We start from the raw sequence: 26,090 nt of genomic DNA, 5'->3' as shown, positions 1-26,090 counted from the left end.
ACAACTCTTTACCTGAGGCAGCTTCTGACTACTGTGGAGTATGAACTAACCACATTAAAAAAATGTGTTTGATATGAACAAATTATCACTAAACTTAAATAAAACAAAGTTTATAGTTTTTTGGTACTAGACAAACCACACAACAGGTCAAAATTATGATAAATTAAATGGAAATAGAAAGAGTGTTTGTTCTTGGAGTAGTTATTGATGAAAAATTATGTTGGAAGTCACACAGATAATGTCAAAAGGAAAATGTCAAAAATTATAGGGATACTCTCTAAAACTAAGGATATCCTGAATAAGAAATAATTATACACATTATGTTGTTCAATATTATTACCATATTAGACCTATTGTATGGAAATCTGGGGAAAGGCATACAAAACAAATACAGATCCTGTTTTCAAACTGCAAAAAAGAGCCATAAAAATTATAAATTTATCAAAATATACGGAACCAACTCATTCTCTATTTATTAAATCAAATACAATGAAATATTACGACTTAGTTGAATTTAAAATAGCATGAATAATGTATGAAATACACAACCTACTCTGTCACAGTACTCAGAAGCTGTTTGAAATTAGAGAGAGTCCTTATAACATAAGGGGTACAAGTGTCTACAAAAAAAATAAAACAAGAAAAAATATTAAGCAAAGGTGTGTTTCAGCCTGTGTTGACTGACACACCAATCAGCAGGGAGCAGAGCAGGAATCGCTTTTACTGCCTGCCCACTAAGCCATTGTGCTAACAGCTCACTAACTGTCTCTCCTAACGGGAAATAAGGCAGTAAATCGTTTTTAGAATGATCCAATTTCCTTGAGAAAAAAAAAGCTCATCTTGTGAGGCATGTATGTAAAGAAAATTAAATACTTGGCCTGGCAGTGAGAAATCGTAATTCCAGATTGCTGGTGCCGCATGCTGTGCCTTTTGATTGAACTGAGGACATTACAAGCAAATCAGTGTAAACAGTAGAAAAGGCACAGGTGTCTACTGCTCCCCAGTGTTGGCTTGATGTACTGTATGCATCTCCGGTGCTGTGACAAAGTTACAGAAAAATTATGAATAACTGGGGTTATGCAAGTCCGGGCTTCGGCCTTCCTGGGTGGAGTTTGCATGTTCTCCCCGTGCTTGCGTGGGTTTTCACCGGGTACTCCGGTTTCCTCCCACATTCCAAAAACATGCATGGCAGGTTAATTGAACACTCCAAATTGTCCCTAGGTGTGAATGTGAGTGTGGTTGTTCGTCTCTGTGTGCCCTGCGATTGGCTGGCAACCAGTTCAGGGTGTACCCCGCCTACTGCCCGAAGCCAGCTGGGATAGGCTCCAGCACCCCCGCGACCCTAGTGAGGAAAAAGCGGCCAAGAAAATGGATGGATGGATGGATGGGGTTATGCAAATGGAAGTGACTATATTTAAAGGCTTTAATGAGGATTTGAAAAAGGTGTGAAAAATGTGTCACCTCACTACCCACATCATTTGAAATAAGCCTGGCAAAACCTTTTTTATTGGCTCCCTGTAAACCTCAAGTTATCAATATACGACATCTTCAAAATTTCTCTACTTCCAACAGTTTGTGGGGATGCCCTTTTGCAATGCAGCATGAATGCGCACAAACCAAGATCGTAGAAGGCAAGGATGGGTGAGTTTGGTGACCAAAAAAAAACACAAGGACTTTGACCCAGGGCCGGACTGGGACTCATTTTCAGCCCTGGAGTTTCATGGCTCAGACCGGCCCACTTTAGTTTACAGTGTTTTAATGAAGATGTATATTTCATATGTATTAATGTATCAATCTAAAATAGATTAAACATTTGAATAAGTAACCAACTTCAATAGTTATGTTGTATATGATCAAAAATTTAAATAACTTACATAACATAACATAAAGCTTAAATAAGGAGATAATAAGTCAAGTAACAAGACAAATTTTGTATATTTTTAAGAGCTCAAATAATGAACTGCAATCACACTTTTAACTTATTTGTGTTGGAATGTGCTTGAATTACTATTAGCAAGGGTAGGGTTTACAAAATTGGGTACAAAATGCAAAAGTTAGTTTCAGTCACATTTAAAAACTAGTCATTTCCATATTTGTTTTCAATATATATATATATATATATATATACACAGGGTGTCCATAAAGTCTCTTTACCATTTAAAAAAAATATTAAAAATGCAATTGATTAGATATTTTATTCAGATTTGTTCTATTGTATTCAGTGTTTAAAAAAACACACAGTGTTTATCATTACTGACCTTAAGCAAAGGATTACTGATGCCATTGCCATTGATGAGGCTATGCTACAACGAACATGGCAAGAAATCGAGTACCGTCTTGATGTGCTTCGTGCAACTAATGGTGCCCATGTAGAAGTGTATTAAAAGAGATTAAAAAAAAAAAAACTTTAATAAACGCTGAATACAATAGAACAAATCTCAATAAAATATCTAATCAATTGCATTTTTAATAAATTTTTGAAATGGTAAAGAGACTTTATGGACACCCTGTATATATCCCAAAAAGCAGGCTAAGCCTTGCTATTTATCTCTTCGTTAAAGGCAGAATGTTTTTTTTCCTCCCTCAATGTAACCTATTGTTCCCAACAAATACAAATACATACTCAGCCATCAACGTGCCTCAAGATGTTTTAAGATGTCTTAATAAGCAAAATCAAGACATCTTAAGACATTTTGGTACAGCTTCCATCACTGTTGCAGCAGTGTCGTGTGTTGAAAAAAGTTTGTCAAAGCACTACCGTGGCTGTTCGCTAACTAGGTACAGTATGCTAGTTCAGTGTAAAAGTGAGTATTTCTATTGCTTTACCGTGGTCTACAAACGAACAAATTTTAATTATTGTGGTTACGTACGTGGTTTTCGAGCCGACGCAGCAGCGAGGGAATCAAAAAGTTTGTCTCCCACCCACCCCCTCTGGCTAATAGCTAGCTAACAACGATAGCTACTGCAATATAAAGTAAAGCATTTCTGTCGTGTTACTTTGAGTTACCCTCAAACAAATGTATGTTTCGGGTATTGTTTCACGCTGTGCTTGTGCGCATGTGCGAGGGAGCAGGTTCAGTAAGATGTTTTGTAGTACTGTTGAGTACTCAGGGCAATTGTCCAACTTTTTGGTGCTCACAAAATAGCAGTGCTGCTTACATTGCATAAATCTGGTCAACTTGGATGACTCTTACTTGTGCCAGTAGGCTGAACTGATGTGATTATTTTTTGGTGTTGTGTTACGCATGTTATTTTAAAGTTACAGTGAAGTATGAAGATGCAGTACTAGTAAGTATTTCTCAATACAGTTATGACAAAAGCCAGTATTCTGAATTGTTGTTGACAAAGTGATTAATTCTTTTTTTCTTGTCTTCTGCTGCACATAGATTTTATAGGTTGAAGTGAAGATTAAAGAATCAGTATAAGAGTAAGTATTTGTTCATATATTAAAAAAAAAAAAAGCCAATACACATAACTGTTGTTGAGTGATTGTTTCTTATGTTACAGTGAAGTGTGTAGAGTGTGTTTAACATCTGAGAGAAGCCAGTTGTCTGAACTGATGTTGACAGTCTGTATTGTATATTTTTGCAGTTGATAATATTGTATATTACTTTCTCTGAGAAACTCGTAACTTGTGCCAGTAGGGTGAACTGATGTGATTAATTTTTTTTTTTTGTGTGTGTGAGTTGTCGCAAGCCTGAGTTGCTGAGTGAGACATGGGCTTAACGGACAAAAGTAATAAAATGTCAAATGTAACTGATTAAGAGGAACAGTGAATAGTGATACCATAAAAGACATTTAATCCTCACACTAATGACTAATGTCAAAAAAGAATGAAAAGCCATGTTACACAGTGTATACAGAATGCTAATGTTTGTTACCGCTGAACATATTTGGTGAGCATACATTAATTTGCATCCTGCTACTTGTAGTTGATAGTTTTCTTGTAATTACAGTATTTTGCTTGAGGCTGAACCTAGAAATAAATTTAATGATGAACACATTCAAATTTAACATTTATTTAATTAATAATTAGTTTGGCAGGGTATGAACACAGAGAATCCAACAAGATGATTTTTCCCTACCTTGTAACTGGTGTAAGAGGCTAATTATTTGTCAGAAAATATAATAATTAAGATTAAAATAAATTTTATCTTATCCTTATTCACATAAGTAAATTTTCAATTTCCGAAACCACACGAAATTTACCAGTATTATCTTTTGTACTATAAAAATAGAAATATTGTAGCAATTATTATTAATACATAAAGTTGCCCTTAGTTTTAACATGTCATTATTAAGCTTGCTAGTTTCCCTTGTTGATGTTAGTCCCACAGCTGGCTGTTTTAAAATAGACAGAGATAAACAAATCAGATCCAATTAAAATAGGTATCAAGAGTATTAGAATATAATAAATCTGTTTGTATAGAGTGTTGCCAAACAGTTGCTTCTATTTACGAAATGTTTTACTGTATATGTTGTCACCTTATGTCTGTCAAAAATATAGAGTGCAGTATAAACAGTCAGATACCACATCACACAGTTTGAGACCACCAAATCAAGTAAACATTGTTGGTGGGGGCGGAGTCACCAGCGTAGTAGAGTAGTTTTTTCAGAAGATGTTTTCCTATAGGATTCACAGGACAGTTCGGGACGCAGGAATGCATGTAAGGAAGTTTGTGTGGAGCACTGTGTGTATTGGAGCAGTTTTTTCATTTATCACATTTGTATATCAGGGCACAGTCATTGTGGAAACTTTCCACCAGGTGGTGCCAGGAACCTCTGCTGTTCATCAGGTGGCGGTAGGCCCAGCAGGTGGAGTGCTGATCAGGGGAAAAGGGCAGATATTTTTGTGATGATGGCCGCATCACGCCCCCTCTGCTGGTGGTAGCAGCTGCGGTTTCTTTGCTGTCTGCAGCTTCTGGTTTGGATGCCACCTGTGTCCTGTTTGCATCGATCCACCCAGTGCTAGTTGACCTCATTTTGACATAATGATCTCGTTCAAAGAATGGCACCCGGCTGAAACATTAAAATATGCCCCAACAGTATTAGGTAATAACATATCAGTAAATAGTCGGAAGAACAAAATCCTCCTTTATTTCAATAAAAAATAAAAATGTTTTTTTTTTTATGAAAAAATCATAAAAAATGAAAAATAAAAATAAATAAATAAATATTAATTAATTAAAAAATATATATATATATATATATAAAAATAAAAAGTATTCAAAACAATAAAAGTTTACAATTAAATAATTGCTAATTATAATTCAGTATTGTTATGTTTTACAATATTTAATTTAATATGTTTTGCATACCTTCATAAATAATACTTAAGATGAGATAGGACAGCTGTGCTCCAACAATTTACAAATATAATACAGAGTCAATTGACAAGTGTGTAGTTTTCAATTAATATTTCTGAAGAAATGAAGGTCGCAGCCCCCTTGTCAGCTTTTGGTCAAACACCAAGTCAGAGATTATTTTTTAATTACATATCGCCTCAAATTATGTCAAAAATGTGATTCTCCCAGATGGCTCCCTCATGGAATGGTCTGTCCAGTCTCAGGGACTCCCATGGCCGACTCCAAATTCTGAAATGGGACTTCAAATGTCGAAATTCAAAGGTTAAATATATTCAAGAGAAATTAAAAATTATTTTTCTACTTATAAGCATGGGAAAAGCCCCTTTTTAAATTGTAATTAACAAAGTGTTAACAAAGAGAGAGAAAAGTCTCCTTTTTCATACAAACAATACATTACTTCACCCCCAGGACGGGAGATAAGGAACTTGTCATTTTCCCCTCATAATGGCTGACACCAGATTCTGAAAAGATATTCAAAGTTAAATAATGTTCTCGCGCACGAGAAAAATTATGAAGGAAAAACAATCATCTTATAACAAAATATTCCACATTAGTTCCCATTCAAATTATTCATTTTTTAATTATTATTATCATTATTATTAAAATGCGGAGAGTGGAGACTGAAATATTTCATATAAAAACAATCCAAAAAAGTTAAATATATATTTTCTCATTAAACTTTAAAAGCAGATTAACAATTACACAATTAACATCTTCTCTTTTATAGAAAACATTATATTCCCTCTTTGCAAAAGTTGTAAGGCTGTTGGCAATTTTAATTTGGAAAAAGGGTGACATCTGGCGGTCAGCTAGAGTCACAGCAACTACAATTTCCAAACTGACTCGCGTCATTAATTTACATTACAATATCACAGCAATACATTCAGTTTTACAGTTATGTATGTTTAATAAGCGTGAGATATGCATCGAAATTTTTCAATATTTTAACACTGTACCTCTCCATGTTATGTGCGTGTTATGTATTCGTTCGTTTTATATTAAACATAATTCTAAATATGACGCATTTATACTGTGAAGCCAGATTAAGTATTCAACATTAGTCGTTAGGAGATTTAAATGAGGGTCTTAAAAAATTAGTTACGGCAACAATTTATGTAATGTCGTTTAATTATTTAACGTAGATACTGACGCTCACGGTTTTAGCGTTGGAAATTTTATTAGTAATATTACCGTCCCAGTCAATTTATCCCATTCAGCGTTTACTAAATGGTTTCATTTACTTTATTACGTAATTTGTGTTGTACCGCTGTTTTTATTTACAAAGCGAGAAAATAAAAAATAGAAAGCTATTTACTTAGACACATCAAAACCATACGAGTTGTCCTTACGAAATCATCCAAAGTCAACACTTCAGCATTAATCATCATTTAATACACTTTTCTCAAAGTTACGTCCAGGATTTTCCTTTATATAAAAATACATATATTTATAACATTTTTAACCAGCGTTCGGCGTCTACGCCCATACACAGTTAAACTGCCGCCTTTAAAACTATCAAACAAATTCCAAATCTTATTGGAATAAACTAATCTTTTCCACAATAAATTTAAGTCCCGTCGTTCAATATTAAATACATTTCATGTCATTATTTGACCGCTGATAATTTAACCTGGAAGCTTTAGTTACGTCTAGCGGAAGTACTATCAGGTCAAATCATTCGGTTCTTCAGAATAAAAGTGCACCCGTAATTTATATTAAACATTATTACTATATTAAAGTTATATAAATGGTTATAACTTCACAGAAATACCTAAAGTTAGCATTCTAGCATTATTCATCATTTCATCCACGAATCCACGTTTATGTCTCGCTTTTATTCCACTCGAAGAAAGTGCATTCGGGTCAAACCATTCTTTGTCGCGCTCGAATAGAGCTTCCATAATTTCTATTAATTATTGACTCCCGTATTTTATAGCTTATTATATTATATTATATTATTTTGTAGTTAAGTCGTATTAATATTTATAAATGCAGTGACGTCTCACTTATAACAGAATTAGTCAACAAAATATCTCATCGCGGTCCCTTTAAAAATAATAGTGACGTCCGATTATTGTACACACAGACATACAAAACATGAAATGACGCTTTTACGACATACAAAAACATAAAAATCCGGATACGTGTTTTTTCTTTCTTTCAGCTGAACAATCTTGTCTAAGAATATTAATAACCAATTATTCAAAAGACCTACCGATTGATCTCAAAGCGGCGTATCAAATCCGCTCCTGTCAACCTGACTTCCATAAACTGAGCAAATATATTTTATTCAAGGACCTTGTCACGATTACGTAACAGCAGGCGTACTAATCCGCTGTGTCAATCAGTGAGCCTCATCTCTAATTCATCCAAGAATCCATCGTTTTATAAAAAAAACTGTTTTCCTCTCAGCTTAAACACATATATATGGACTTTAAATCAATTATCCAAATATCTATCGTCTTGTAAAAACAAAATGTTTCTCAAAACTGACTTCCCATGCAATTGCACTCAATTCAACGTGACAGCATTTTCGTAAATATTGCTCCGTCACCACATATGTGTATACTTCAAATACCGTAGGAAAATCCAAAATCATGGACTTCGTCCAACCAAACGACTTAAAATTTATCACCATCTTTCTTTCTCACATAAATTCCATCTTCAATATAATTTTGCAAGACGAATTTACCAGCCGCAGTGTTCCCAAACAGATAGAATTCCTAAAACGTGGATAAAGTGTCCACTTACCGTAATTAATATGGCCTGGAATTTTATCCGTCCGTGAACGCCCCCGCTCGTAAAATGTCGTTTTTTCGCCCGGGTCACCATTTGTAAGAGGCTAATTATTTGTCCTCTTTTGCGTGTTCCAAAAACTTGAAGACAGATTTCTTGTAAGAAAAACTCCTTGCAAGGATGATTTATTTCAGAGAATTCTCCGGTCACGGCAACACTCAACATCACGTAACAGGTGGAATTAAAGGGTGCGTGTGTGCCCCCTCCCTTGGGAAAGAGGGCTTCTTATAGTATCGAGTTTTGAAAGTAAAACGCCTTTACTCCTCCTCTCATGAATAAGTAAATATGTTATATAACAGAAGAAAAACAGATTTGCAGTTGTGTTCATCTCTAGACAAAATATACTCTCAGGGTACTTTTCGTACTTTGTCCCATAACAAAATCTGACAAACAAATTGAGTGGCCGTGAGTGATGGTGCTCTCAGGGTATGTGTGTGTGGCAAAATCTGTTCTCACGAACAGAATGTGTTTTCGCACAGAACACTGAGAAGGAATTTTTTAGACAAAAACAAGGTTAAGGTCAAATTATACTCAGTTCAACACTATTCCACCTGCTCTACACATCCATAAAACATTTCAACATGGTTAATATATGAAATAAAGAATTAAAAATGTTAATAATGTCTAACACTGGACACATTGACTGCAAGGTGAAACTAGATCTAACCCTAAAAACTTTGATATGCATTCACAATAATAACAATAACAACGACAAATATAATAACAACAATAATAATAATAATATATCAAACGAGTCAAAGCAAAACGGCTTTGTGTGTTTTGTCAAAAATATTAGCTAGCTATGGTGCAAAAAAGTTTGATCAAAAGAAAGTGAGAAAAATACAAATATTAGATATTTGTAAATATAAAAATGCAACAAATAATTATTCAAAACAATGTGCAGAAAATACAAATTAGTCAAAAATAAATATTTCAGACAAAAAACATATTAGAGAGAAGACATGAGAAACTAATTAACATTATCAACTGCAAAAATGTAACATTACAAACAGCTTAAAATACACAGTACAAAATAATGCACATATATTGCATATAAGAAACAAAAATCACGTGCTGTCAACATCAGTTCAGACGACCATGCACCAGTCTCCAATACCCTATGAAGAGGGTCTTCTGCCCAGATTTAGTCATAACTGTTTTAATCTCCTTATTTCCTCAGTAGAGCTTTTTTTTCCTGCAGATGTGTCTTTGTGAGTGTTGTCGCCATTTCTGCCAGGTGTCGTCGTGGCTGGGGGGCCTCCTCTATTTCCACAATAGACCATTGTGTGTGGTTGAAGTCAATGTGTTAGTATGATGTCTTTAAAGTCTTATCTCATGCCAGGTGCCGGCATGTCTGAAAAACCTCCTCTATTTCCACAACAGTGGGCCATTGTCTGTGGTTGAAGTCAATGTGTTAGTATGATGTCTTTAAATCTTATCTCATGTCCGGTGAACTCCCGGTGGGCTGTTTTGCTGGGGGGCTTTGTGGTACCGCCCTTCAAGATAGTATAAGAATGTTGTAAGTAACTGTAATCTTGGCACTTGTGAGAGGCTGCAGCCATTGTCTGGAACTCACTTGTGCCCGGAATATTCTGTAGAAATAAAAGCTTCGAAGTAACTGTTCATCGATCTCCAGCCTGCATTCAGATAACCAACATTCTCACTACCCGAAAGAAAACAAACACGCGGAGGAAAAGGCCTACTCCTCAACACCTACAAGTTGATTATACCTGAAAACCACCCCCAACATGGCATTTTAACACTCACACAATGGGAGACAAACTTGTCTATAGCTCCGGAATTCAACTTTTGAATTCAGGTTTGTGAAAACGTATTTAAAATGACAAAACACACACATTTACATCTTATCCAATATAGAATTATTCATAGAACATATATTACTCAATATATGATGAAGAAAATGGGACTCTGTCTGTGTTTACAAAACACTGCAGAAACTTATTTTCATGCTTTATGGTTATGCACTCTGGTTATGTATTTCTGGACTAAAGTCTTAGAAAAACTTTCCGCTATCTTGGACTGTAGGATAACTTTATCTCCAAACTTGTGTTTGCTAGGTGACCTAACAACAACTGACTTACCACGTAAACAATTTCCATCTACACTTGTATCCCTTACTATCGCTAAAAAGTCAATTCTTGTTAATTGGAAAAATAAACTAACTCTGAATATCGACAAATGGTCTAACCTCCTCATAAATCACATTTTAATGTAAAAAATCTCTGCTTCGAATAAAAACCAAATATCAAAATTTATACAAACATGGTCTACGTATATAGAATCTTTTAATCTAAATCTGGTTACTTAATTCTACTTGTTAGCGAGAGCCACCGCATCGCAATAATTTATATTGCTGTTTCTGTATTTGGCAATTTGTAACTAATGGTTGTGTTTTTATAGTCAGGAACCCAGTTGCTGCCAGCAGGATCGAGCAGACCACATCAAATGACACCTTACAATCACCAACTCCTCAAGATTCACTTCCAATGGGCACTATGGGTTAATATTCTGAATCACTGCATGCCAGTGGATTAACTTTAAAAGTGCTGCCCCCCGTGGCTGAGCGTGGGCAGCTCTGCCCCTCTGTTGGCTGCTGGGTGGCGGCTGCGTCTTGGCTGTTCCCTGGGTCTCTTGAGGGGGTGCTGCGTTGCGGTGCTCTCCCTGGTGCCCTGGCGCGGTCCATCGCTCCGTGCTTCGACGGGTGGGCCTCCCGTGGTTCCATCTCCCCTCCCTCTTTCTTCACCTTGCCTCCTCTCCCTCCTTGCCTCTCCCCACCCATCCACCGCCTTCCTGTCCCTTCTCCTGGCTTTCCTCTCCGGCCGGTGGCCCCTGCTAGGCCCAGGGGTTGTGCCTTGGCCCTGCCGCGGCCTGGGGGCCCTGAGGGGTTGTGCTTGCTCTGTCCTGGCCTCTTTGGTGGAGGTTTTCATGCATGCCAGATCCACCACACCAGCATCTACCGAAATTCAAACACAATCTGCTTTTTCATGGTTGTTGAATCGGTGGAGGCTGATGTCTGTGGATCTCACTCTGCTTCATCTAGCCTTCCTTCCTTTCCTCAGTCATTTTCTTTGGTCTCTTGAGCTCTCCCTAATTTGTTGGAATTTAGATGTTTCTGGGGTTGGTGAAAGATTCTGGTTGGTAACCCGGTGGGTAGTAGTTGATGTCTGGTCGGTGCTGGATTTCACTTTTCTTTGATCCTTCCTCAGGTCTCCTGACAACCTCACGACTCTACCTGGATTCTGAAGTATTCATTTTAGGTGAATGGTATGGGATTTTTAATAGGTTTTAGGTGAATTAATGAGCACACACTCACACGCACGCACATACAAAAAAAAGAAAAGAAAAAAAGGAAAAAAGAGAGAGAGCAATGATGATGATATGTCGAATCGGTAAGATTACCGATTGAACAATACTGAGCTCTCTCTCTCTCTCTTAAAAAAAATAAATCAGTTCGGATGATTGTTTTTTCTCTGATATTGCTCACACTCTCCACACTTCACTGTAACATAAGAAACAATCACTCAACTACTGTTACGTGTATTGTTTTTTATTTTAAAAAATATATATGAACAAATACTTACTCTTATACTGATTCTTTAATCTTCACTGTAACTTCGACCTATAAAATATCTGTATGTAAGCAGCAGAACACAAAATATGAGGAATCACTTTGTCAGCAACAGTTCAGAATACTGGCTTTTGTTTTGAGAAATACTTACTACTAGTACTGCATCTTTATACTTCACCGTAGCTTTAAAATAACCTGTATATCACAACACACACAAAAAAATAATTAATCACATCAGTTCAGCCTACTGGCACGAGTTACGAGTCATTTGAGTTTCATTGATTTTTTATTTGACACTCCAATAACATTATATAAGGTTCTATAGCAAAATATCAATATCAATAGATCATTACCTTCATTATACTGCTGTTGAAACAAGATAGCTTGACGATTTCTTTAACAATCTTGTGTCTATGACTTTCTACATAAGGCGACTTTCTTTCTTTGCAGATACACACATGCAAGCATGCCACACACATTAGTTACGATAGCCAATAGCAGCACAACAGAGACATTAATATTAACACTTGTTTCCCTCATTCCACTAAAAAATGACAGTGATGGGCACAAGCCTTCAGTCTAACCACCTGCAACGTTTACTAGCTTTGAGGGAAGTTTCAGTTAACTAACTACCTACCAAGCAGCATCACTACAACAGCAAAAAAGAAAAGAAAAGAAAAAAAAGCAGAGTAGTAATTAGAATAATGCGTTGGTAGAGTAATAAACCTTTCACATATGCTGGTGGAAGTAAGGAACTTACCATTTCTAGACAGTCACACTAGGAAGGAACCGCTGGAGGACGATCCGCGTGTTGTGCTTGTACACAACGTTGAAACAGCGGGGGTGGGAGGGAGCAGAGGATTTAGGTGGATCAAACCATTTTCTAATCAAACGGGGGGGGGGGGTACTGTATTTTTGTTGTTGTTGTTTATTACTTTTAAACTCAATGGTTTATATACATACTATATAATTTTCTAGCTTGTTAAAAAGAATATACAGTAAAAATATACCTATATACTCAAAAATTTTGGAGGTGCTATTGTTCACTTTGGGGGTGCTTCAGCACCCCCCAAAAAGGGTTAAATAAGCGTATGCTCGTTAACATACATTTTAATCTTTTTGTTTTGGTGCAAGAAGCAAGTCTTTTCAAGTCAAAGTGCTCAAGCCTGAGTGAAGTCACAAGTCATTGTTGGTAAAGTCCACTTCGGGTTCATTTAAAAAAAGGGGAAAAACTGATGGCGAAGTCGAAAAACTTCAGTGAGGTGTTTTATTTACATCAACACAGCATCAAAAATGTGAAAAATATTTACAGTGCAAGTCCAGTGCAAAAACAATCCCAACAATATTTACAAGTTCCGTTTGTCATTTCTGCAATTTACTGTGGTAGCCAGTCATTCACCATCCCATTTGGCTGAGAACCCCCTACAAATGAATTTAGATCCCTTTAAATACCCCTTGCCCCTCCCTCTGGGCAAACCATTTAGGCATTCATGGGGTATAATACCAAAAAGTAACCAAAAATAACTAAAGCATGTAAATAATATCTGCAACATATATTAACTATAACAAAAATCCTCCAATCACAGTCCATAACTTAATCTCTCCCCCCCAAAAAAACTAATTAAATCATAAACCAAACTACTTTTGTGGTACAGTCCATAGTCATGTGACACTTCAAGCGTGGCAAAGAGCACTATTTAAGTGGGAATCAGGAAGTGCTTCAGTTTGGTCCAGTGTACTCCTTATTTCCTCAGTAGAACTTTTTTTCCTGCGGATGTGTCTTTGTGAGTGTTGTCGCAATTTCTGCACGGAGAGAGAGCAGTGCACGCTCACGTGGGCTGCTTCTCCAGCCAGACCAGCGCGCCCCCGTCGAGAGTGGTGGACATTTACAGGCGCTCTGTCACATTATCCCCCTCCTCCATGAGGTTGACGATGTGCGGCAATCTTGACAGGTAATTGGCCACAACGTTGGTCTTGCCAGAACGATGTCGGATCTGGAACCAGAACGGCTGCAGGAAAAGGTACCAGCGGGTGAGACGGCTGTTGTGGTCCTTCATGGAATTAATCCACGTCAGAGCCCGATGATCGATCTCCAAGCCGAACTCTCTCCCCAGCAGGTAGTATCTCAGGCTCTCTAGAGCCCATTTGATGGCTAGACCCTCCTTCTCCACAGTGGTGTACCTGGTTTCACGTGGCAGCAGCTTGTAGCTCAGGTACATCACTGGTTGTTCCTCCCCCGGAGCACCTTGAGCCAGGAACGCTCCCAGTCCCAGGCGTCAGTCTGCACCAGGAACCACTGGTCGAAATCAGGACTCCTCAGCACCTGAGAGGAACACAGGCCGGCTTTGAGGGTCTGAGTGAGCCGTCTTTCTTCACCACAATGACCACTGGGCTGCACCACTCTGACTCTGATGGTTTAATCACCCCCAGGCGCCGCATCCTCCACTTTCTTAAGCAGTTTCACCTCCAGATGTTGGGGCACACGGTAGACCCACTGGTGAATCGGCCCCTCGTCCTTCAGGCGGATGATATGTTTAACAAGAACAGTCTTTCCCAGGTTTGAAGCAAAAAGCTTGGAGACTTGAACACCTGGCTCAGCTGGCTGGACTGGACAAGTGCAGGCTCAGCAGACTGGTTGAGGTCCGCTAGGGTAGACTCCTCCTCCATATCGCTGTCCACCTCTGTCACCAGCAGTGATGGCACCGGAACTGGTCCAGAGTCTCCTTCCACTCCTTCAGCAGGTTGACGTGATAGATCTGCTTCTTTATGTCAGGGTGGTGGATCTCATACGTCACAAGGGCCCATCTTCCTGAGGACTGTGCACTTGGCAAGCAACTTGCTGGTGAAGGACAGCAGAAGCAGGACCTTCTGGCCGGGTTGGAATTGACGTTGCCTGGCCTGCTGGTCGTACCACGCCTTCTGGATCTGATGGGCATCGTGCAAGTTGACCTCTGCCTCGCCTTGGTACATGGCCAACACGAACTGCAGGATGCTGCGGTCGCTGGTGCCGGTTGCAGGAGCCCCCCAGTTTTTGATTAGAAGGTCCAACGGGCCTCGGACCACCCAGCAATACAGCAGCTCAAATGGAGAGAATCCAGTGGACGCTTGAGGGACTTCCCAATACACGAAAAGCAGTTGTTGGCCACTTTTTTAGGGTTTGATTGAAGCGCAAAGCCATCCGTCTAAGGGTGGTACGGGGTGGTCTTGATCGCTGAAATCTTGAACTGTTTATGGAAGAGCTGCAGGAGTCTGGAGGCGAAGTTGGTCCCTTTGTCCATAATGATCTCATCCGGAACACCAACTGTGGAAAACAGCTGGACAAGACATCACAGCATAGTTATTTCAATAGCATTTTAAGAACTTCATCTGAATATCCTATTCAGCCTGAGGGAGATACTGCACATCTTTTCCGCCTACAGCTGTTCTAGCTCTGTGGAAATGTGCAGATAGCAGGTAGACTTTGGCCTGAGGTATGCTGACAACACAGGAAGAGCAGAGAAGACTAAAATTGCCACTACCACAGTGAGAGGTAAGACTCGTTTTAACCGCCATTCATTGATTTAAGTAAAAAGACCACAGTCAAGTGTTTTCTTTTTTTGTGTGTTTGTTTGTTTTTGAAGGCTTGAAAACTGAAGGGGGTCATTGGAGCAGTTTTAACATTTTGTTTTATCCAATACTATGTAAGAAAACGCTACGGCACCTAAACACATGTACTTCCCACATCTTCATTTTTAAAATGTACATACAATGTTAACAGAGATCACTTCTGAAAAGATTTTGTATTGTAAGTAGTGACATCAATGCAGTTGGATTAGTTACAATGGTGATATAAAAAATGTTCTGCTTCCACTTTCTTGAGTCTTGACAATTAATTAGGTACAGTGGTACACCACCCATTTACATAAAAAGGCTCAGTTTTGATAGCCTTTGCTAAACAGCATTAATGTGTTTAGTATTGTGATTATGTTATGTAATGCATTGGTGAAGAACTGCAGTGCATTATATTAAATGTGTTTCTAATGTTTTTCCCAATAATGATGAAGACACTTCTTTGTGTAATGCATTGTTGAATGATTACTTCCCTTTCCCAGACAAATTTAATACAGCTCTTATTTTGGATCTCAATGGATTATGTAAGTGTAGTTATGAAGTGGAAGGTAAATGTCATTAAGACCATTTTAAAGCAGGTTTTAATGAAATAATAATAATTAAGGTAATACTGATCTATCTGTATGTAAAAAGGAAGTGATGGTTTTAGTGATGGTTTTAGTGTCTTTGCACAGTGTTTGTGCTAAATTATCCATCTATGTGGCTATCAAATATACTGCACATAGCCTATAGTTAAAAAAAAACGTTTTTTTATTGAGAATATTATATTTGCATGGCTCTTATTGGTTACATATTGCCTTAATTTGAAACTACTATAACTTTTTTGTCAATTCTGACACTGGCTCATTTGCCAAAGGAAAATCACTGATGAAAATAACTATTTTAAATAATAATAAGTTTATGTCAAAATATTGACCTTCTATGTTCTTGTGTGTTTCTGTTGGCCAAAAGTCAGTAAACTTTGACAAGAATGGATGAGGCTAATAATAACAGAAATTACAGATATGGACCTTCACCTCTGCCCTATAATCCTGACTGCGAGCAGAATTCATATACAGGACAGACCTATCAGGTGAGTTAAATTTTTGTATTTATTTATTTTTTGCTCTAGAGGAAAACTCATTTCTATATCTGCCTTTTATGTATGTCCTAACAATTTCTTTGTAGAACTTGCTATAATATGTATTTATGATACTCACACCTCTGCCCCTCTCTGGTAGTTTCCGGTAGGGTCCAACTGATGAGCATTTTTTTAGGCCGATGCCGATACCAATTTTTGGCAGAAATTTTTTGGGGGATTAATGTACCGATTATTTAAAAATATATATTTAATGCATAAAATTATCTCCCCTCCACCCAATTCCTTTTCAATGCACTGTAAAAACTAAATCTTCAGTCAAGTAGATTTTAATTAATGTAGTAGATCAAAAGTATTCAACATAATTGTGTTTATGGTTTTGTGGCAATTATTTAATTAAAATGTAAACAAAAATGTTTGGGAATAAAAACCATTCATTCTAAAATATAGGCATATTTTTTAATTATTTCCAAACAGAGAGAATATGGAGTGAATTCAAGTTAACGTAACCAAGCAGTTTTCAATTGAAAAGCACTTCCTGTCAAATTGTGGCAATGCGGAAGCGCAAACAGACATGCATTTACGCCCGCGAAATCATGAAGACTGGCAGTTCTGCCTGAAATAAGAAAAAGAAGATTTTTGATTTTGAAAAAATGCATTTATTTGCCGCTCTTATTTACATTATTTTCCTAAACACACAGGTCGGCAAAGAACAATTCAATAAATAGACAAAAAAATAAAATGCTTTCACAGCAGAACATCACTAAAACACAGCACCTCTTCATTCACATCGCACAGTGCCCCGTTAACAGTCCACATGTCACAAAAACTCTCCAGATCTCCTGCTCTCTTGTAAAAACTAAAATCAATAAAAAGTCTGGACTTTATCAACTTTTTACACAGAACCGTGGGATCAACTTCTGCCCCATCGTCAACTTTCCTTTTTCGGGACAACCACACACCCATCTTGGCCTGGCTCAAAACAAAGTTTAAAACACGGCTTTCCCTCTTGATCTGGCCCTTGTGGTTAAAACCATAAATAAAACAGTGCTTGTGAAAAGCTACTTTACATAGAGTAAAAACCCTATCGACAAAATCAAAAACATATCGTAAACGCTCGCATTGATAGAAACAGTGAAATACTGTTTCCCTGTGCCCACAGAAGGGGCAGGTATCCGCAACGGCTGGATTTATCGCGGATATATAGGAGTTCACGGCCACGATGCCGTGGAGGACCCGCCACTGAACATCACCGTGTTTCTTGACCACTGGGGCCTTGTATAAGGTGCCCCAAGCTGGCTTCAGTTTAGCGTCTATGACTCTCCTCCATGGAGTGTCCAAGCGTCCGGTAAGTTTGTTTCTGTGTAGGGTCTTGACCATTGTTTGGTAAAATTGTTTTCCGGGCGCGGCTCCCAAAGAAACTGCTGGAATGTTCTCCAGCAGGGGGCCGCCGCAGTCACCCAAGTCTGGGAGCAGGCCGATGTGGGGGAAGCCGTCCTCTGGGTTCGGCGTTAGGGAACCACTGCCATACAGACTGAGGAGGGAGCGCTCATGTCCAGCCAGTCTTCTTTTCCAGTGGTTCAGCAGCTGTGCAACGACCCTCACTGAATGTAGCCCCAGAACGGAGGCCAGCGGAGCGGGGTCCTCGAGACTGGGACCGGTCAGCTCCACCACTCTGCCAAGCGTTGTGACCCCTGCAGCTTGAAGGGTCTTGGACAGAGTCGCTCCCCCCCAGCTAGGGTAGTCCAGCAGGGTTCCCTGGAGGACAGGTTCCTGCATGAGCCAGTACAGTGAGTCGGCCTGCTCCGCCCGCTGTTTTTTCAGGAAGTTCCAGACTTTAAAAACACTTCGATAAAAACAAGGCAGAGAAACTGTGCTCATGCGAGACAAGTCCATTAAAAACAAACTAAAATCCAGCCCACATAAACCCAACCGCTGCAGAGTGCATCGGGCTAATGGTCTCCACAGAACATCCTTGGGGCCAGTCAGGAGCCTTTGTATAAACTGGAGTCTAAAAGCAGCTCCCCTGCTGGCCAAATGCACCAAGCCCTGCCCCCCCTCTTCTATAGGGAGGAAAAGGATGCTCTGTGGAACCCAGTGCCTCCTTCCCCCCCAAAAGAAATCAATTAAAATGTGCTGTAACTCTTCTAGGAGAGAGGCTGGAGGGTCTAGGACCACTAGTTTGTGCCACAAGGAAGATGAAACCAAATTGTTGACGATGAGGGTTCTGCCCCTGTAAGACATTTTTGGCAGTAACCATTTCCACCGTTTTAGCCTCACCCTCACCGTCTCCAACACATTATCCCAGTTTTTCTTTTTGTAGGTCTCATCTCCCAAAAAGATGCCCAAATATTTAAAACCCCCAATTTTCCATTCCAGTTCGCCCGGCAATTTCAGCTTGTCCTTCAGCCCCTCTCCCACCATGAGAGCCTCGCTCTTCCCCCAGTTCACCCGCGAAGATGAAATAAAACCAAACTCTGTCACAACTTTTTTTAAAATGTCAATGTCCTCTTGTGACTTAGTTAAAACCACTACATCATCAGCATAGGCAGATAATTTGAAAGACATGCAACACTGGGGGATGTGTACACCGTTTAAAGTTTCCCTTAACTTGTGGAGCAGAGGCTCTATGGACAGAGAATAAAGCATCCCAGAGAGAGAGCAGCCCTGCCTCACTCCCCTCCGGACGTCGAACGGGGCACTCAGACCACCATTTATTTTAAGAACGCTCTCAATGTCACAATAAAACACCCGGATCATGGCTATAAAAACAGGGGTGAAACCAAAGGCTCCCATGGTTTGCCACAGGTACTGATGTTCAACCCTATCAAAAGCCTTTTCCTGGTCTATAGAAATGAGGCCAGTCCCAATATCCGAGGAATTGCAGAGTTCCAAATAATCCCGAATTAGATTTATATTATCGCTGATGAGCCTGCCCGGCACACAATAGGTCTGATCAGGGTGGATGATGGACGACATCACCCCTCGCAGCCTAAGGGCCAGCGCTTTGGACAAGATCTTGTAATCCGAGCACAGCAAGGACACAGGCCTCCAGTTCTTAATGTCCTGCAGGTCTCCCTTCTTTGGTAGCAGGGTGATGATGGCCCTCAACGGGAGCTTCCCATTTTTGATGCTGTCGTTCATCACGGCAAGCAAGTCTGGTCCGACAATCGGCCAGAAGGACTTGTAAAAGTCCACCGAAAGGCCATCAATGCCAGGAGCCCTGCCACACTGCAGGCTCCCCAGGGCAGCTTCCAGCTCCTCGAGCCCCACCGGTGCCGCCAACTGAGGGGTTTGCTCCTGGCTCACCTGAGGGAGACCGCTTAAAAAATTGCTGTGTGCCTCTGGATTACTTGACCACTCATTCCTATAAAGGTCTCTGTAGAAACCGGCAGCATATTTCCTGATCCCAGAAGAATCTGAGACTTCGGAACGGCTACCTGTGCGTAAGCAATGAATGATCTTCCTTTGTCCATTTTTCTTCTCAAGCCCAAAGAAAAACTGAGAGGGGGCATCCATCTGCGAGATGTTCATAAAACGCGACCTGACCAGCGCCCCCTGTGCAGAAACCCCGAGCAGGCTGGCCAGCGCCGACTGTTTGGACTTGAGGGAGTCTAAAACTCCTCGATTTCCCGTAGAAGCGGCTAAAGACTGTAACTCCTCTACTTGTCTCTCCAGACCCCTTACAGTCCGGGTCAACTCACCTGTGGCAAAGCGAGTGAAATTCTGGCACAGTTGTCTGGTTTGAGTTTTTCCGTAATCCCACCATTGCTGGATGGTGGGAAAACTGGGTCTGCTTTCTCTGTGGGATAACCAAAAAAACTTAAAAGCTGTTTTAAAAGCCTGATTATTCAAAAGAGCTGTGTTAAAATGCCAATAGGCGCTACGTAAGCGAATGTTCTGAATAAAAACAGAGCAAGAAACAAGAAAATGATCGCTAAAACCAACAGGCCGAATCGAGCACCTTTTAAAAATATTTAAAAGGTGACTAAAACAGTAAAAGCGATCAAGTCTGGCGAGGGATAAATAATTCTCATACCTATGGCTCCATGTGTACTGTCGTGTGTCATTATGAAAAACTCTCCATAGGTCAGACAGCTCGTGGTCTTTAATGAGCTGTCTGAGTCTGTGAGACGACCCAGGGTGTGGCTCAGGATGATTCCTGTCCAGAGCGGGATTTTCAGTGCAATTAAAATCACCGCCTAAAAACACGAAATCACCACAACACGCTTTAAGAGCATCACCTAACTTATCTAAAAACGTCATCCTCTCCACCCCTCTGGTTGGAGCATAGGCGTTTAAAAATACTAACTTAACATTTTCATAAAACGCTATAACTTTCAGCAAAAAACCTGGAATAATTTCCTCTACACTAAAAGAAGCCGGTAAAAAATTCTGAGCTAATAGAATACCAACTCCCCCACTGGCACTGGAACCATGGCTCAGAATTACCTCCCCCTTAAAATCTATATTCCATTCACAGACATTGTTGTCAGTGCTGTGCGTTTCTTGAAGAAACAACACATTCAGTCCATTCAATTCCATCATCTTAAAAACAGCAGCTCTTTTGAAATCAGCCCGGGCACCATTCACGTTCAGAGTTCCCATATTAAAATCACACATAAGTGGGAAAATAAATAGCGACCCATTAGGACAACACAGCTTTGACAAAAACAACAATAAAAGGAGATTAATCCCCAATTTCATCATTGTGCAATTCATCTTTAGCTTTCGCTATGCTCTTTCTGAGCCGATAAATTTCTTGGTCAGTGAGCACTTCCCCAAGCCTTCGAGAAAGAGGCTTTGCGGACTTAATAAAAAGCCTGAGATCGGAAAAATGCTCGGATATGGCGGTTTGCCGTACCCCTTTTGTATCTTCAAGAAACCTCTTTATCATTTCAACAGAGTAAGGTACATCGTTGTCATCCTGTGTAAAATCACATTCACTTTCAGTCGTTTTTCTATTTTTAACCATACCTTTCACCAGAACATTAAGTTTTCTCTTTTGTGACACTTTCAGTAATGTGTCATCATCAGACATTCCCTCATCACCCACATCAGCCATGTTTTCATTCACACCAACATTCTCACACGGTCGTAAAATGACGGCGTTTGCTCCCTTTTTTTCTTTTATCAATCCCTCTATTACGTTATCGGTTTGTGGCGGTGGCAGGCCACCGCCAGCTCCTGTCAACTCCACCGCGGCCCCACCCACCACCGGCACCGCATCAACCGAACCCGCCAACCCCGCCGTCGCCGTCACCGGGGCGACCGGAGCCGACGGACCGGCCAACACCGGAGCCTCCGGCGCCGCCGGCTCTGCGGGCGGCTCCGCGGCGCCCCTTCGGCCACCGCCGCATCCCCGGGTGGGGGGGCGCTCCTGTCCGGAGCGGACGCCTTCCGCTCCGGACAGGAGCGAACTAAGTGCCCCTCCACACCGCACCCAAAACACTTCATGTGTTCGGTTGAAACAAACACCATATACGGAAAATTTTCAACTTTAAACGTGCATGTCAAGTTCAGCTCGCCCGTCGTGTCTTTAAGCACCATGTGCACCTGTCTCCGGTGACACACAACATGCTTCAGCTGCGGTGACTTGCAGCCCAAAGACACCATTTTTATTGGTGAAACGAGTTGTCCAAATCTCGACAGCTCTTTAGCGAGCACCTCGTTTTTAATGAACGGTGGAGCATTCGAGATCGTTACCTTCCTTGCAGGGCTCACGAGTGGGAGAACAGGTGTAAAGGTGTCGCCAATCACTACACCGCTCTCAACCACCTGGCCCACCTTGTTAGTGTCATCAAGGAAGATAACGATCGTTCCATTCATTCGGGACGCAGATTTAATACTGCTATATCCCACCACCTTCCCCACGGCCATTCCTGCCTCCTCCACCGAGCAGCCCACTGCCGGCAACAGCTTAACTGCGTGCCGGCGAGTGAGACGCTCGAACTCGGCAGCGGGCGTTTCCGCCACCGGCATGTTGCCTACCGGCTACGCCGGTCCACCACCGAAAAACAAAACACCGACACTAACCACTAAGTTTTACACAAAAAAAACACTACAAGATAAAGAAAAAAACTATTATACATAAATATCAAAAAGAGGTGAAAAAACACCAAAAAACGCTCACAAAGTTTTCGCACTTCTCCCTCTCTCTAACCCTCCCACTCCTCACAGAAGAAGAAAAAGAAGAAGAAGAAGAAGACTGGCACTGGCAGTTTTATGCGTCCTTCTTCGACAGAGAGAAGCTTCTAGTAAGTTGCTCCGTGTTGGTTTTCAAATATTTAACTATTCTGTTTAAGTCTTCGCATGATGATTTACAGAATGAGGACATTTACATTTCACTGTTTCGTTACAGGTAGCATATATTAAGAATTGTTAGCAATCACTTTAATCCGTAGTTTAGTTGCTAACATATGCCGGCTGAAATAAAAATCCTCCATTTTATGATTTAGAAAAAAAATTCTAAAGGGTGATAGTCGACTTGTATCAACTGTACATTAGGCCTACAACATTTTCACCGTGAGCGAATTTAAAGCTCAAGTTCAACCCAGTTTGCGTCTATATGTGGAAAGCCCCGTGTTGTGTTGTGTTGTGTCGTGTCCTCTCGTGCCCAGTAATCAACACGGACATTGCTCTCCGGCGAAGACAGCCACTTTAGTCCTACGCGGCTTCTTCACAGTTATATTAATGCTCATGTATCTGTTAATTTTGGCTACCGTCAACTGTTGACAAGTACAGTATATGTAGGCTATGCTAACTCGTTACTATTGTTGTTGATATAAAAAAAAAATGTGGGCCATATTGTTCAAACAGGTTGAAAACGAGCCTGAACAGTTGGCAGATGATTGCGCGTTCCACTGCCGACCTCACCTCACCAATTCCCTCATAACGGCTTTTCCCGGTTTAGCCCAGGGACATTAGGAAAGGTTTTTATGAAATTAAAAAAAATACAACAATATAACAGGGAAGGACAGGGGGGCTGGGCCATCCATGGGCGGGGGCTTAATGTAGGGCTGCATTTGAGTATCCTACTGGAAATTTTATTGAATATGTAATAAAATTTTCGGATAATGTACATTTTACTCAGTTAATTAAAGAGCAATTATGAAAACAAAGAGAAAATAATACATGTCACTAATAACGACTGACCAAATGCAGAGCTGCCAACCAACTCTCTTCCAGAACAATTTGTCTGAATTTCCATATTTTTAAAATTATACCAAGAATATTACTGTGGGGCAGTTATTGCAGTAAATTATGTAGTAGGATAAAAATAATTTTGCATACTGTTCAATTGCACAACAATCATTATCATCATTGTGAATAAATTGAGGCTTCAGTATATGTTATTCTATCATATCAAAACATAATCAAGTGGAAAGTGACGTGAATGATGCTTTTCATCACTAAGATGTGAGTGTAAAAGTGGTTGAAAAGGTAAATTAAATGTTGATTAATGTTCTTATCCGTTGCTGTAAATATGTTATGATTCACTTATTAAATAATAATCCCCAAGAAGGAATTTAAGGACTTTATCCAGCTCAGGAAATAGGAGAATTTTCTCAAATTCACAGTTTTTAAATGATGACAAACATTAATATTCTAAATTTTTGGTCCTAAATAGATAGTAGTAGGCTAACTTGAGGTGTCCAATAATTGTAACAGATTTAAAAGGCAAAACAAAGTGGCCTAAATAGAATAAATCACTTTTTGTCAAAATTACTACATACATAAAATACATGGGGACTAAATAACATGATCAAAGATCCCATACAAACGTTTTGATGTGTTAAAAATAAAAAAAAGTTTACTTTTGTCTAATATATTAAAAAATAAAAAAGTTTAGTTATATCATTAAAATTCTGTTGGCACTTCCCATATTTAAAATCGTGTTTTCCTTAGGTGCTGCTAAATGAGGTGGCAGTGTAAAGTTTGTGGATTCAGAGCAACAAGGGCTGATCTTCTGCAGCATTACAGACTACAGCACAGGACATTTGAGATGGGAAATTCGGTACCTTGTCTTTATTATGATTGTCCCTGCTCTTTTAAAACATTAAGTGCCTTGCATACACATTTGTCAAGATAGCATGCAGAGGATGAAGCTAAAGGGCTTGCTTGTAACATATTTGTGACAGTTTTATATCAAGACACTTCCAATTTCATGTCGCAGGACACTGAAAACATGGCACTTGACCAGCTGATGATGGCCATTACTGTGACCAGTGCTTCTACAAGCAACAAAGGCATTGTTGGAGTTGTCATTGAAGGCATGGAAGTCATCACAGGACTTGGAGATGTTGCCAGAGCATGTTCGGTCCTCTTTGGCTTGACCTATGCATTGAATCTAGGTTACCTCACTCACCTGAAGTACATGTTTGAGCTTTTCCCAAAACTTTTTATGGAACTGGATGACGCAAAGCTCTCAAACAAAGTACAGTTTGAAAATTGTTATATATTTGCATGTTGTTAGCACTGATTTGGAATGTATATGCAAATATATATATATATTTTTTTACTGTTAATGGATTGCACAATATATATATATATAAATTATTGTATTTTTAAGTCAAAACTGTTATGACTAAAAAGAGAATAGTTATGCACACTGTTTTTGCTATATAATGTGTGAGAGAATGTTTAATTAAAGTTATTTAACTGTCATGGTATTTTGTATTCTGTGCTTTCTGGGACATAATTACGTAAGAAAAAAATATATATTTAGATTTAATTAATTGTATAGATTACATTTTAATCAATTAATGTAAATGATTATTACTCAATTATATATCATTGATATGAGTAATTAAATTATGTTTTATTAGTACTATTTACACAATTAGAATGTATATATTTTTCCTATCAACTCAATATTTTTGTTTAGGTTTGAATTCATTCCTTTATGGTTTTCTATTCAAAGCTACTCATATTAAATGTATAATTATTAAGGGTCTAATTTAATTAACACTTACTCAATACCAAACATAGTGAAATGTAATTAATAATATTGATTGTAATCTGTTGCTTCATTTTAATTGAGTAAATGTGATGTTTTTTTGTTACACTATGGGTGTCACTTACGCACCAACTTTCGCTATTAAGATTCTCTGCTTTGAATGACAAGTCCATAGTATGACCTTAAATATATATATTAAAAAAAAGGTTATTGTGAAGATTTATGTGTCAATAATGAAATCATTCCTACTTGTTTATAACTGCTGTAAAGCATTAACCTCATCTTTTATATATTTTTATCTTGTGTTATTTTCACAAGTCTTGGGACTTATTGTGCTAACCTGGGACCTTGGGGATTGTATTTATTGCCATGTCATGTGGAAATGAGAAATATGACAAGAAAAAAATCCTTGGATGTTTGCATCCTTGAATTTGGAGAAAAGAAAGTCTTTGAATTCTTGAAATATCAACTTTAACTATAACTTGGAAAGACAATGACAACATAAAACAACAAGAAAGTGAAATAACATAAACATTAACAATAAACTAAAATTATAGCAAGTGAAAACCAGTAAGCACAAATACTGACTGTTCCTGCACGTTTTGGCCTCTTGGGGGCAGTGTGGTGCAGTGCATCCATGGTGTACACACTTAAAAGTGATTACAAAAGAAAGTTACTGGACTGGACTCTCGA

The 26,090-nt window shown here is 39.2% G+C and overlaps 1 protein-coding gene across 1 annotated transcript in view; it reads left to right on the top strand.

The window, feature by feature from the left end:
• Nucleotides 1-16,330: 16,330 nt before the first annotated feature.
• LOC144057640 (protein lifeguard 1) overlaps nt 16,331-26,090 on the top strand; it is a 65,358-nt gene continuing 55,598 nt past the window's right edge. The window contains exon 1 of the mRNA XM_077575448.1: nt 16,331-16,432. Within this exon, the coding sequence (XP_077431574.1) occupies nt 16,331-16,432 (102 nt within the window). The remainder of the gene's footprint in view (nt 16,433-26,090) is intronic.

Source organism: Vanacampus margaritifer, chromosome 9, assembly GCF_051991255.1.
Source record: "Vanacampus margaritifer isolate UIUO_Vmar chromosome 9, RoL_Vmar_1.0, whole genome shotgun sequence".
Taxonomy (NCBI): domain Eukaryota; kingdom Metazoa; phylum Chordata; class Actinopteri; order Syngnathiformes; family Syngnathidae; genus Vanacampus; species Vanacampus margaritifer.
Note: the sequence above shows the minus strand (reverse complement) of the source record. Positions and strands in the feature narration are given on the sequence as shown.